Below are 14,710 nucleotides of genomic sequence, written 5' to 3'. Positions count from 1 at the left end.
CAGTTCCACCCTTGCCATGGGCAGGGACACCTTCCAATAGACCAGGTTGCTTGTACCCCCTGGCCTTGAACACCTGGAGGGATGGGGCAGCCACAGCTTCTCTGGGCAAGGTGGTAGCCTTGCAGCTGCACACAGAGCATGAATTCTCTCGTTTATTCTCCATGCATTGGTGTCCTTTGATTTGATGCACAGGTTATACAATAGTATCTTAATGCCATCATAAATAGTGATGCATTAGGTTATGCAGACTGAAGGACAATGGTGGACAGAGAACATAAACCCCAGATCTGTTTCTAGTCTTGCAGTGATGGAGCTCCCTGTTTCATTGATCTGTACATCCTGTCCCCAGACTACTCAGACTTCAACATGCTGTGCTGTAACAACATGGATTCTAAACACTGCTTGTTTGCTTTACAGGTTAAACCAATTAATGAGAAGCTAAGGGAGATAAAAGGAGCTAAAATGATGGTGGATGTTGTACAAACGCAATTTGCTCCACTGAAAAAAGTGATTCAGTTTGTGAGTGGGAATGCCTTGATCTGTGAAACAGTTAAGGAAGCCAAACACATTGCATTTGATGGACCAGTGAGGCTGAAAGTAAGAGGCTGAAGTTTGTTGCATATATTTTCATTGCAGTTATGTATTTGATGTCATTAAATAATTCTTCTGTGAACAAGCTGGAGTATTGCAGATAAACACAGAGTTTGTACTGTGCTGTCTAATACCACAGAAACAAATCACTAGATATTTCACATGGCTGTATTTTTCCTCTGATAGTAAGTTGAAGCAGTTTCTTGGGAAAAGGTGGAGGCAAATTAAAGGTTGGTGTCCGAATAGGATTCTTGGTATGGTCCTTGTGATGAGGAGTAGGAGGGATGGATAACCCTGCTTCTAAAACTGTCTTACTTAAAAATACAGACTTAATCTTGCAAGACTTTCTTTAAGGAAATGCTTTCAAAATTTTTTAAAATATCTGCCAGAATCTCTTGGTTATAGATATGGATTTTGTCAATGACTGGAAGCTTCTCTGTTGCTTCCTGTAGTTCTTTCTTCTTATTCCTGTCTCTATTGCTGCAGACACTATTTTATTCGCTTACTAAACCTTCTAAAATTTTGATTAAGACAGCTTTAAGTTGAAGGTGAGTGTGAAATCATTTTTACTTGAAATAAAGTCACAAAAACATTCATGTTCTTTACTAAAATTTACACTTTCACTCTACAAACAAGCTGTTTGCCCTTACTCTGTTACCATGTTGCCTGCTCAACATGGTAAAAAAAACAAGTTTAAAAGGTGTCTGTTCTACACCTTTTAAGTGCAAGTGTAGTACAAAGGACTATATGCAAGGAAATGATACAATTTCATTTTATGTTCTGATCATTTACACTAATACCAAAATATGATTACTACTGAGAAACAACAGACTTTCTCTTTACTTCACATGTCTCTTGTTAGCAGGTTTGGAAGAGAAAAAGAAAAATTTGAGTCCAACTCAAATGTGGTAGTTACTTGTTTAACTACCATATCTTGGGTACTAGTGCATGGGATATTTTGGCTGGGATTTTTTTCAGATTTATTTGGATATAACTTGTTTTCTTCCAGACAGTGGCTCTTGATGGAACTTTATTTTTGAAATCTGGAGTGATTTCTGGAGGATCAAGTGATTTAAGATTTAAAGCTAGATGTTGGGATGAGAAAGAAATGAGTAAAATGAAAGAAAGAAGAGATAGCTTGATTAATGAGTTAAAGGTAGGTCTCTTAAAAGAACTTAACTGCAAAAGTCATGCTCTAACTTAATTCACCTCTGGGAAGGTCATTTTCTAAAAAATGTAATTTGCAAATCTTCTAGAAGATGCAGACTGGACATAATAGCTGTTCATCCTCTTGTTAATAATGAATTCTGTGTCTCAGTTCTTAGCTGTGGTTCTTAGCTTGCAAGTGAAAATACAGGACGACACTGTTGATCCAAGCTCCTTACAGGAAAAAGTTACGTACCTGAAGGCTTGTAGTGAAAATGACAATGTGATTGTGTCAACATGGGAATGTTGCCATGAACCAAAACCTGCCACTGTAAAATGATTTGTCATACCTTTAGTGTTGGCTTTTTTTAAGAGGCATAGAGTTGTAATGTAATCTGTGAGCAGATACTTTCGTGGGAGAAATCAATCCATTACAATATTAATATTGAATATGACCTGTCCTGTCAGCCTTTACCTTGAATGAGGCCTGCATCAGTGAGGCTAGCTTTAAAATGTGAAAAACAAATAAAAGTTGAACTATTTGAAAATTATTTAAAAAGCTTTTTCTCCTACCATAACACTTTCTCAGGACTTAATGAAGACCAGACGGAAGGAGGCCGACTTGAAGCAATTGCGTGCTCAGTGCCAAGGAACTCAGACACGACTTAAATATTCACAGGCTGAATTAGACCTTATTAGGAAGAAACATCTTGCTAATCTCTTCATGGTATAATATTAAGTCTTTATAATTTTCATGTTTAATAATTGCTTTAAACTGCAATTGCTAATAAAGTAACACTACTTCCTTACATAGTTTTATTTAGTTAAAGTTTTACATAAAGCAGTTACAACTAAGGAATTGATAAAATATAATAAACAAAATTGCAGAGTACTTTACATGAAGCTTTTTCTATTGTGGTTTTAAAACTTGAATTTCTGGTAAGCTTGGTTTATCATTTAGTAGCCTTCAGAAATCTGTAAGCCAAAGTGTGCTTTATGTGGTACTTAGTTTGCTTTTCTGCTCGTTAAAGCTGTAATTCTTACATGCAGATCGGGAGTATTGGTGGTTAAGTGACATTTGAGAAGAAAATATTTTATGTTTTTAATCAGAAAAAACGGCTAACCTGGAACAGAGCTGTCTCTTAATTTCTAGGAAGTTGATCATCCTATTAAGAAAAATTACTATCTTTTTCCTTTCTATCTAGGAAAAATCAAAGCTGGAAAGTGAACTGGTAAATATTGAGGCTCAGTATGATATGCTGAATGAAGGAGTAGTACAAAGAAAAGAAAAAATAGAAGAATTTCAGAAAAATATTAATGAGGTAATGCCTTCTGTCAGAGCTTAGAGAGTTCATGATACTGGACTACAGAAACTTACGTTTTACTGATATTTAGACCTGGGCAACTTTTAACTTTGTAAACTGCTTTGTCAAAACAAGGCTTGCAAATTATTCCAGCAACCTTTCTACCTCCTCTGCCTTTCTTACCAAGGTAGCTGTGAACAGAGAATGTTAGTGTATACCAGTCATAGCTTTGCAAATCAGCTTCCTTAGAGTCAAAGTTCTGTGACTGTCAAGTGCTAAACACAAATCCAGCCAAAACTAAATCCATCTATGTCTCAAACAGATGAAACTTTGCTTAATATATTCAGCTTTCTAGAGCTGAAAACAGTCCTCAGCACTGCAAGAGGGCTTTGTTCTGAGCTCTACAGGTGACATGTCTGGGGGATGGCCTGTGTGCTTAGAAAGTAGATGAAAAATAGCATAGTCTGAAGGTTCATTTCTCTTGGGAAGTAGCTGGTATTTGTTCTTGGGTTTTCTCTGTGCTGTGATTACCCTGGGAGAGTGGCTGAGGTGTGTGTGATGATTGTCAGCAAAATTCTTGTTTCACTGTTTTGGTTTTTTTTTTTGTTTCTGTAGAGGTTTTCTTCTGATTTTGTTTGTTTTTTTCTTTCTCAGGTGGGAAGAAGGTTCTTTTGTGTTTTTTGCATTTTGTGTTTTTGGGGCTTGTTTTGGTATTTTGTAGGGTTTTTTTAAGACTGTTGTATACCTGTATTCAAGTCCAGTTCATGGAAGATGGAACTAGCCTGGGATATAAAAGTGTTCTTTGCTCACCCTCTCTTTTGAGGTGTAGGAGATGGAGAGCTTGGAGATCTTGTTCTATCCCCACTTGTACAAATTAATTTTCTGTTACAGTACTAAACAAAAAGCTTTTGTCTTTAGAATCTTTTCCTGTCTGCTTCCTATCAGCAACAGGAAAAGTCTATGGTATGTGATCTGCCACTTAGGTTTTTCAGGTTTTTTTGTGTAGACACTTCTGCCATCTCATCCCTCAGTTTCCCTGTCATTTACTGATCTTTCAGTGGTCCCCAGAATAGTCCATACAGACAATGGAAAGATTGCAGAGCAGGGTTGTCATGAAGAGACTAAAGGCATTTAGTGAGGGGACTGTTAGTAAAACCTAACACAATGCCAAGCAGGGTTTCTTGCTGTGTTCTACTAGAGTAGGCAGTGACTGACCTCTTGGGGAAATGCGCACCTCATCTCTACCTGTGTCTTGAAGCTACCTTTGTTCCTACTCTTGTCTAACAAGGTCTGGTGTAAGCTGTGGAAAAACGGTACTGCAATTTTATCTGTAAAATTCACAGCCCAGGACTCAGATGCTGGTGTAAATGTATATTGTTGAAGGAGAGATTCTTCATCACTGTCTGCAGTAACTCAGGCTGTATTGTACATCTGTAATTTAGTTCCTGCTTCTGACCCATTCTCATCAGTCAGTCTGAGATTAATCCATGACTGGAATTCTGCATATAAGAACAAGCCAAAATTGCTGCCTGTTCTCTGTCTTGCTTGGGGTGCAGGCATGAGGGAGTGCAGATGTCTGTCACCTGCAAACACTGAGAAAGATGCTGACCGTTAACTGTATAAGAATTCCAGATACAGGAACTTTTCTTTTGCTTGTTCTGAAAAAACAAAAACATAGAGGCTATCATTTGGAACCAATCATCAGTTTCCACAGAGTATTGTAACTTGGATAGTATAACTTGGTTTGATACAGTATTTGATACCTGGCTAAAAAAAACTGAATACTAAAACAATATAAACAATACCAAGCTTTGACCTGCAGCATTCTCTTAAAATTTTGTTCAGTCCATTGGGTTTCCTTTTAAATACTGTTGCTGTTCCGTCCTTCAGTCCAGCCATATATACTGTACCTAGTATTTGCCTGCTTAAATTTTTCTTAAAAATTTTAGAATTGGTTTTGACTGATGCTTTTGTTAGTATCTACTGTATAATTCGGAAATGAGATACTCCATGGCAGAGTTTCTGCTATGACTTTTCTATAAACAGAGCACGTTTAGCTGTCTGGGAACAGCAGTCAAAACCAGGGAAGCTGGTTACACTGTGATGACTTTTGTCTTCAGAATGACTGGGTGTTGTCAAGAAGAGCTTAGATTTGAATTAAACTTAGTAGATCATAGGCACATATATGCCTTATGTCTGGCATTTGGACTGAAAGTGTTACTTGAAAATTTCAAGTACAAATCACTTCTCAGTAGCTGTTAGCTCTTTTCTTGAAGTACCTTAAAAATCCAGTTTGTAGGTGAAGTGATTGAGTATTTTTCATCTGTGAGTTGCAAAATACTATAATAATTTTTTGTTCCATTTCTGTTTTCAAAGGTTGAAGATGTTGTTTTCCGGGAATTCTGTGAAGAAATTGGTATAGAAAATATTCGTGTATATGAACAAGAACATGTGAGACAGCAAGAGGAGATTGATAAGAGAAGGTGGTATATGTCATTAAAATGTAAACCAGTGGTTTGGTATTAGATTGGGCACCCTGGTACTTGAGAAACTCCCTCACAGGAGAAAACACAAAGTCCTAGGAGAATGTAGAAGGCTCTCCTTGTCACTGTAAGGATTAGTTAGACCATTGCTATAGATTAGTTTGATCACTGCTGTGGTGTGGGTTTGTTAGATGGCATCAGTGACAGCTCACAAAAAACTTGAAAGGTAACATTTGCTGTTTTGGTAGCACTATTGTAAAAAAATAAAGAATAGTTTTCTAATACCCACATTGAAAAATGGTAGTAGCCCAAACTGAGAATAGCATGAAGGGTCACTTGTGTGTGAAAAATCTTAAGGAAAACTGGGTGTAAGATGCAGGAGTTTGGTATAAGAATATACTCTTACAAGGAAAACAGGTTCTTGAGTTTTTCACAGGCAACCTCAGCTAGTGTTTCTCTCACAGACATGTGTCCACTGCACCACAGATTTGTATCTTAGAGGGAGAATGTTAAAATGAACTGATGGTTGAAGTTCAAGTGTCACTTTCCATGTTGATGTGGCTGTATTCTATATTGTATTTGTTTGAGCAGTATCACTGTATCTTTGTGATTTCCCATATATTTACAGGATGTGGTGTAGTAGATCAATGTAATGCAGATTTTTGTGTTCACATAGAAGATATAGTAATGGTATCTAAATAGAGTCCAATCACAGTTAATAGACTACTTTGTAAGAAGTGGTTTTAAATCCTGTACTTTGACTAGATTGGAGTTTGAAAATCAGAGAACACGACTGAACATTCAGCTGGAGTATAATCGTGGTAATCTACAAAAATTAACAAACTCAGTCAGCAAGTTGAGGGAGACAGTTCATAAAGACGAAGCTGAGATTATCAAGCTACAGAAGGTAATAATAAAATAATTTTCTCTGTCTCTGTAATTCAGTGTATTCTTTCCTCTCAGTTCCAGTTTTGAATAAATGTGTTTGATGCTGTGGATTAATTTCTCAAGGGGTTAATTCAGTGTTGACTTTGAAATTGCTTAGAAAAATGTAGATGCATATTGCATTTTAACCTTGGAACAAACTGCCATATTTGGATGCTTATTTATTATTAAAAATAAGCTTACTAAAAGTTAAGTTTTGGGTTACTGTCTGTACAGTATTATTTTATACTTTGTTCAGTTGATATGGAAAGGCAACATACATCTATAGATAAAACCAGCAGCATGTAGCTCAGATTGAGCAGATTTTATAAGAGCAAGCAACTGTGGTGCTTTACATCTTTAAGCTAATTTACAGCCACTAATGCATTTAAAATAATGCTAAAACCAATTTAGATTTTCAGTTGAAGTAATATGTATGGGTTCCTCCTTCACAGTGTTCTTTACCTGTATTGTGCTGATGTTGCTTGTTAAAGAAACAAGCTTGTGCTTGTTGACAGAAAAGAGAAGGAGAAAGTACGTGCTTTGAACAAAGAACAGAAGGTGAAATGTATAAAACTGCCACAAAGTGGGGGGAAAACCCACCTCCCCAGTGCCTTTCAGATCTTGTGCTGTAACACATTTGAATGTAACAGGTTTAAACTTTAACTCCTTTCTGTATAGTAGAGGTTCCAGATCAAGATTCTTGGTGGGAGGCTAAAAGTTTAAATATTTCTATGCAGGATGAGGAAAATCTTCTAAAAAAAGTGAATGGACTTTTGGAGGAGCAGCAGCACCTTAAGGATAGATTAAGTGCTCATAAATCTGAGCTTACAAAAAGCCAAAATGAAGTTGAAGAGTTCAGAAAGATGGTGTTAACTCTTAATAGGTAATTCCTAATTCTACTCCTGGGAAGGTGACTAATGGGATAATATTTAGAAGGGATTTACTGATCACATATTTGGATTTCTCTTGTTTTGTTTTCTTGTGAAAGATTTATTAGAGACATAGTGATTTGCAACTACAGTGTGCCTTAGTTTAACAGTGTTTCAGTGTGTGAAGGAGAGTATTTCAAGAGAGCCATCCCATAAACCATACAGAATTATTTTATTACCTGCCTAGTCTTAGATCTCACTGTGATCTCTGACCACAGATCTCTCATCTCTTGTGGTGAGTATGTAGTAGCTTGCAGCTTGACTGGGGGCATGTGAAGTTCCCTTGTAGTTTGACTGTTTCATTTTACAGTGTGTCTGACTAATGGGAATATTTTTATTTTCTGATTTAATTTGTTATTTTTCCACACTTTTCTTGTGTTGAATACAATAAACTAGTACTAACTGTAGGTCATTGTTTTGTACTACTGTTACATTAAATCAACTCCTTTGTGTGGACAGTTTATACTTCATTTCCATTGTGCGTGCTTATTATTGATGTCCCTTAATCAGGAGTCATTGCTGTATTTAAAAACCCTATCATGTTGGCACAGTAGGTCTAGGAAAACTTGGGGAATCTTGATGCTATCAGAGGAGTTGGCTGCAAAGAATCAAGCTGTTTCAAGGAAAGTAATGATAAAAGATACTTGATTACATGTTAAGGAATCAAATCTCCATACATGTTAACTAGAGTTAAACAGAACAGAGCTGGGCTGTAATTAGGAAATATGGGTACTTGAATGTGCATTTCAATGAACTTGGCAGTGTACTGCAACTGAGGCTTCCTTTGGAGTAATTTGGGAGAATGGAGAGGACAGCAGAAGTACAGCACCATTTTCCTATATGTTTGATGGGGGTTATTGCAGAGTAAACAGCCCTCTTGGTGTTTGGAATCTGTTTTCCATACTGCATTTATCATGCTGTTTTTCTGTGGATATTATTAGCAGTGATGTTTTCACTTTTGCACTGTGCCTTTTGTGCATGTAGAGAAGCCACAAAGTTGCAGAGGGAAGCTACAGCTCTAGAAACATCTCTGGAAGAGAAGAGATTAAGGCGACATAATCTGCTGCTTGAATGCAAGGTGCAGGACTTGAAAATCAAGCTACTGTCTGGATCACTGGATGATATCAGTGAAGTAGAGGTACATAAAGTGTTTAGAAGAAGATAGATATTGTGGAGGAGCACTTACTCATGAATTTAAAGTTTTTTTTTCTTTCCCTACAGGACTGTTTCTCTTACGTAGTAATGTTCAAACCAGTACACTCTATTTATGTGACCAGGTCTCTTTCATTCAAAAGAGCAATTTATTTTTGTAGACAGAAATAGTGTTTGCAAATATTTTTGCTTGTGTTCAAAACATACTCTTGTGAAATATATAAAATCTTGTGGTAAAAGAAAATTGGTATGATGATAAGTAAGAGGATACACAGGGATCAGTTCAGAAATGTAAATTAATATGTTATGTGCAAGAGTTGAGATATTTGGTCTATCATCCATAATGTAAATGCTGTATAGAAAATCACCCTTTTGAGTTCAGCAGTTGTAGATATTCACAGAAACCAGGGATAGGCTAAAATAGAAGCATTCCTGCTATCTGATGACTGTCCCTTGTTATTTGTCTCCATCTTCCCTCTTTTTCCAACATACCTTTTGTGAGGAGAAACAATCTTCCTGCACTGTTACAAAAGAAATGAACTGTGGGTTTTGAAGAACTTATAACAAATGTGTAAATTTGGTAGGAGTCTTGTTGAACCCATTCCTTAGAAAAGTATTTTTGCCAGAGGGATAGGTGTGAACTGGGCAGCAGACAAAATTCAGGCAGTGAGGTGGGGTGGACAGTCAGTGAAGAGAAAGAACAAGAAATGGTAATGATCAGAGGATGTAGGAACTCAGCTCTCACTGTTTCTGAATAAGGAAGAGAGGAAACCAAGGCAGGGAGCAGAAGGAATGACAATGTGGATTCTTAATTAACCTCACTGAGAAGACCAGCAAGACTTAGTTCTGAGAAAGATTCTTGGTGGGAAAGGGGTCTAATAATGAGAGATAGCTCATGTTTCGTTTGAGGGAAAGTGACTGAAATTCAGGCTAGAGGGAGTAGAAGATTCTCTGCTTATGCCATACAGAACTGAAGCTCCTCAATTCTTTTGAAAGAGGAAGAAATGCCTCAGTTTACACACTTCAGCCTTCCCTTGGAAGGGATCGAGGCACCAGGATGTGTACATCTTTCCAATCAGGACATTTACAGTATGTACAGAGTTGTAAATACGTAATAAACAGATGTTGTTGCTGCTTTTAACATAGCTTCAAGCTGAGTTCAGCAGATGTTTTCATCTTCATTTACAGGTGTGTGTGTTAATTAGGCTCGTGAGGCCTTAATTGTCCACTCCATTTGGTCCAGGGGAAGAGCCATGGATTAAGTTTACCTCATGCCATGTTACCAGTGTCTTCTAATTTTAAAACCTTTTAATGAATTGGTTTTACTGTTTTAAAGTTAACTCTTGTGTTTCTGAATTGGAATGTCCTTCCTCTTCTAGCTAGAAACTGAAATAGAAGGCACCCAGACTCTATCAGGGATCTATGAAAGGGAAGAGGGAATTCAGATAGACTACAGTACCCTAGAAGCTGACCTAAAGGTAATCTTTTCTGTCTGAAATTATAAGAGATTAAGTGTTTGATTTTATTTTTGTGAAAGATATTTTATTTGTTGTTTATTTTGTTCTTCACCCTGGTCTTAAATTGACACTTGGTAAAACCATTGCTAAGATGAAGTGCATGTCTGTGTGCTCTGGTTTTGTACTCATGACGTAGCATTGATGTGTGGGATCTCTAGATAAGGCAGCTTCCCATATAACTGGCTTTAACTTACAGCTTCCCTGAACCACAAAAATGGCATTGAGAGACTTATTATAATCTTGATTTTTATTTTTTTTCCCCTTCTTCCTTTATTTTCTGCCTTGAAGTTCCAACTATATATGTTAAGGCTCAAAACTTCAAAACCCAAGGATGGCTGGGGGGAGTTGTTCACTTTGTTTGTGGCATTTGCCGAGACTGAGGCTTCCCATCCTTCCCTAATAGCCCATAAGGCCACATTTTCTCAGCAGGTTTTGCAATTTTTTTTCCTTTTTAATCTTGAAGAAAATAGTTAAATGTCGGAAGAACAGAGCAAAGGATGAATCTGTCATCAGTAGAACTTACCTCAAAGAATTTACTGAGAACCTCTTCTTTAAAAACCAAGGAGTGAAGCACTAATCCTGCTCCCATGTTGTATTTTAGAAAGGGAATTGAGGGAAAATAATTGTCTCCCTGTTTTTAGAGATCTTGGAAAAGAAGAGTGAGGGCCTGGTAGATTCATTGCAGGAACTAAGACCAGGGTGGCATCAGTTGTTTTTCAAGTTAAAGCTATTAATGATTGTTTCAGGAACCATGAGTGCTTGCTGTATGTATTAAAATGTGTTGGCCTAAAAGCAAATTAGATTGCTCTACTGGTTTTATTTTTTTAGCAACTAGAATCTGATAAAGATATAGAGGATCATGTGAAGGAAATGCAGCAGGAAATCAAATCTAAAGAGGTCACATTAATGAAGACAGCTGCTCCAAACCTGAGAGCAGGAGAGAAGTTACAGATAGCTCGGGACAAGTTCCAAGAATCGATAGACGGTAACACTGAGTCTTTCATGTCAGTCACTTTTGTGATTCTACCCCTAATTGAAATTCTTCTTGGGGTTGGTCCTGCTGGCTTTGCCCATTTCAGATATTAAGATATATTTTTGTGGTTAAGTGTTTATCCTCAGTTATCTTTTTAATTATATGTAAACAGTTCTTTAACATACACTTGAGTGTGCAGTAGTTTGTTGACAACGGTTTGAATGATTGGGAAGATACTTGTTCCCCACATGACATCATAAAGTGTTTTTACTTGCTTTCTGAGAGTACTGACTTTAATGTTAAAATTGCTTAAATTTTTCTTACATAACTGAAGGAACTGTGTATGTTGTCCAAAACTCACACATGAGCATTTCTGCAAAATGATGACTATCTTCAGAGAGTTTTGAATGTAAGAAACTTAAGGGGTTCTGGAGCTGTACCAGGTCAGTGCTGGTGCTGCTTAGGGCTGCCTGGTTCCCAGAAGGAAAAACAGGAGAAGGACATTATTCCTTGCTCCAGATAAATGTGGCACAGAGCAGATTGAATACATTACAACTTTGCTGGTTTGTGGGTTCTCGATTTGAAACATGGAAGGAAAATCACACTATATTGGTATGTTCCTTTTTCTACAATAAATATTTTCTTTGATCTTGCTCATGGTACCCATTATATATTTGTTCTGTGTATTTGCTCAAAGACTTCTTAAGGAGTAATTCCTGTGATTTTATTTTTCAATAGCTTTTGAGACCAGCAGAAAGGAGGCCAGAAGATGCAAGCAGGAATTTGAAGAAGTGAAAAAAAGGAGATATGAGCTGTTTAGCCGGTGCTTTGAGCATGCCTCCATCGCCATTGACAGCATCTACAAGAGGCTTTGCAGGAGCAGTAGTGCTCAGGTGTGTCGACCTCAGGGGCTTTGCCTTAAAGGCAAAGATGCTTTGTTACCTAGAATAAAGTAGCACTACTGGCTTCCAAAGACAGTCTCTATCCTTAAGAAGAAAACTACAGAAATAATGATGACAGAAGTTTAGGGTCAGGGAAGGAACAGGCAATAAGCCAAAGTATGCTTGACATTAGACAGAGGGAGATAATCTGTGAGCAAAATTCGGAGCTATTCAGCTTGGCTTAGTTTTACTCTTTGCTTTTTACCAGACTTGTTAATTATCAGAACATGAATGTGAAATTATAGTGGTTTAAGTTTGCTAATTTGAGTCCTTCATTTTAAAATAAGATTGGTTTACACATCAAGTTACATGAATAATAATCATTAGTACAGACAACTGAAAATCATGAATCAGTGCTAGTGTTTTGTACAGGGTCTTGAAGCACCTTCTACTCCGCCTAAATATTTAGAAAGCAAACAGACATAATATGTTTGCAGCTTTTAAGAAATATGTAGAAAAATTGTCTCACTTTTATCTTTGTTACTGTTCCTGTATTAATACCAAAAGTCAAGAGGGAACTCCCAAATGCTTTGGTTAGTGGAATATTTAAAGGATTGAACTGTTGTCTGTCTTAAGATTTTGTTTTCCTTCAGCATGTTGTGTGTGGTTTGATTTTCTTCCATGATGTCTGTGATCTAAGAGGAGACATTTGAAACGAGGGTTAAGTAAGGAAATTTATCTGTCTCCAGTTGTGCAGGGGGGGAGGAGTCTGTATTATTTTATTGTTTCTTCTATTAATGAGAAAAACAAACTATGTAGCAAAGATCTTACCCATCATACTTTTAGGGGTTAGGAAAAATGGTGGTTCCTTTAAAATAATGCTATTACATTTTGTCCCTTGGAACCAAGATACAGAAAAAGGTACAGAAGTACAAAGTACAGAAAAGGACTTTATTGCAAGCAGTCTTTGTCCAGCTCAAAGTTAGGTTCTGTAAAGCTAACCTTTCACAAAAAAAAAAGGCAGTTTTGCAAATACATTGTCTTCTAGGCCATAAAAGAAGAAACTTGCTTTTGAAGTCTAATATTTTAATAATTAAAAAAAATCAAAGCAGTTACATAAAATGGTGGTAAAATCAAGTTTGTTCAGTAGTCAAAAGTTTGGGAATAACAAATATGTGGGACTATTTCCATACTGGTTTTGTTACTGAGCCTCTTGGTTCCTAGTTTGTTAACAAAACCATATTCTCTGGAAGCTGGATACTGCTCCTCTCAGAATGTATGAACAGGTTCCCTGAAAGCGAAGCAAACTCACTGATTTCCTCATTAGCTCAGTTGGTATTTAAACCTAAAAAATACCCATCTAAATAATTTGATTAATCTTACTTTTAACAATTAAGTGTATTTGTTTCCAGGCATTCCTTAGTCCTGAAAATCCTGAGGAGCCGTATCTGGAGGGCATTGGCTTCAACTGCGTAGCTCCAGGCAAGCGCTTTATGCCAATGGACAGCTTGTCAGGAGGGGAAAAAACAGTGGCAGCCCTGGCTCTTGTGTTTGCCATACACAGGTAAAACAACTGCTGTGGGATTATTCAGAGGAAAAAAAGAAGTATTAGAGTATTCTCCAAGTATCTGGCCAAGTAGGTGATGGAAAGAGACAGCATTATGCTTACACGCGTTAAAAAAATTCTGCTAATGGAGTGTTCAAGCATTGCTGAAGTCCTTACTCTTCATCTGTCATGACTTTATATATTCAATGTAGAACTTCATGTTAATTAAAATATTAACTGTTAATTGTTAATTTCTTGTCTATTATTTAATGTTAAATGATTCCTAACTACTTAGTCTGCAATATTATTCTTATATTTAATTATTTTCAACTTTATTTATGGAGTAAGTAATTACAATGTTGACTAACATTTTGGTATCTCAGTGCAAAATACTGTCTTGTCTTCTGCAGCTTTCGTCCAGCTCCTTTTTTTATTTTGGATGAGATAGATGCTGCACTGGACAACACAAACATTGATAAAGTAAGTTGCTCTTTTACCAACAATATATGGTACTTTTTGTAGAAGGGCAGCTACTTCCATTGTAGGGTGTTGGGATACAGAGATTGATTAGCCTGCCTGAACCTGTTTTAAATTAGATTGGATTTAGGGCTGAAATAATGAGTCAGTCCATGAGATATGGGAAAAATTTAAAATTTAGATTCCTTAATCCAAGTGTGTTTGATTGGTCTCAAAATTGGGAAGGTGAGATGAGGTGGTGAAGAGTGTGAAGGTGTGCAGGTGTGTTGTGTTGCAACCCTATGTGTCACAGTCTGACTTGGAGGGCACCTGGGAATTGTGCTGCTTGGAATTGGTAAGGCCTTGGAATTCCGTTGGCTCTGAGAAGTAGCAAGGAGTGTGTCTGGATGTGGAAACCAAGTCATTCTGTCACTGGAGTGTTTAATATCATTGGCTTAGTAACTATTTTTGGCTTAGCACCAATTAAGCTGTTGCTCCAGTCATTTTAGTCACATGACTTTTCTTGATTTAAACACCTTCCTGCCCTCTCAATTTCTCTGTCCCTTTTTGCCAATAACTGTTCAATGTAACAAGAACCAAGGCTGGAGCACAGAGATTGCAGCTGAGGATGGCAGCCCCTGGGAGGGGGGGAGGCTCAGAACAGGGGGATTGTTTGTAGGGAGGAATCCTAAAACTTTCCACATATGCCTGGATTTTCTTCTGTAGAAGCATTTTTTTTTTCAGAACAGTATTTCTACTATCATTACTGCTTATGTCAGTCTTGGTAAAGCCTAACAAAAGCAGT

The 14,710-nt window shown here is 37.1% G+C and overlaps 1 protein-coding gene across 3 annotated transcripts in view; it reads left to right on the top strand.

The window, feature by feature from the left end:
* SMC1B (structural maintenance of chromosomes 1B) overlaps window positions 1-14,710 on the top strand; it is a 31,524-nt gene that overhangs the window by 13,148 nt on the left and 3,666 nt on the right. For all 3 annotated transcript variants that reach the window (XM_088055767.1, XM_088055766.1, XM_088055768.1), the window contains exons 11-23: window positions 418-597; window positions 1,601-1,747; window positions 2,327-2,464; window positions 2,943-3,059; window positions 5,418-5,524; window positions 6,290-6,431; window positions 7,189-7,334; window positions 8,365-8,518; window positions 9,912-10,010; window positions 10,878-11,034; window positions 11,761-11,915; window positions 13,316-13,467; window positions 13,860-13,929. In XM_088055767.1, the coding sequence (XP_087911893.1) occupies window positions 418-597; window positions 1,601-1,747; window positions 2,327-2,464; window positions 2,943-3,059; window positions 5,418-5,524; window positions 6,290-6,431; window positions 7,189-7,334; window positions 8,365-8,518; window positions 9,912-10,010; window positions 10,878-11,034; window positions 11,761-11,915; window positions 13,316-13,467; window positions 13,860-13,929 (1,764 nt within the window). The remainder of the gene's footprint in view (window positions 1-417; window positions 598-1,600; window positions 1,748-2,326; window positions 2,465-2,942; window positions 3,060-5,417; window positions 5,525-6,289; window positions 6,432-7,188; window positions 7,335-8,364; window positions 8,519-9,911; window positions 10,011-10,877; window positions 11,035-11,760; window positions 11,916-13,315; window positions 13,468-13,859; window positions 13,930-14,710) is intronic.

The sequence above is a fragment of the Pseudopodoces humilis genome, chromosome 5 (assembly GCF_049639895.1).
Source record: "Pseudopodoces humilis isolate 2021_Gansu_Grassland_sample_001 chromosome 5, ASM4963989v1, whole genome shotgun sequence".
Lineage (NCBI taxonomy): Eukaryota > Metazoa > Chordata > Aves > Passeriformes > Paridae > Pseudopodoces > Pseudopodoces humilis.
Note: the sequence above shows the minus strand (reverse complement) of the source record. Positions and strands in the feature narration are given on the sequence as shown.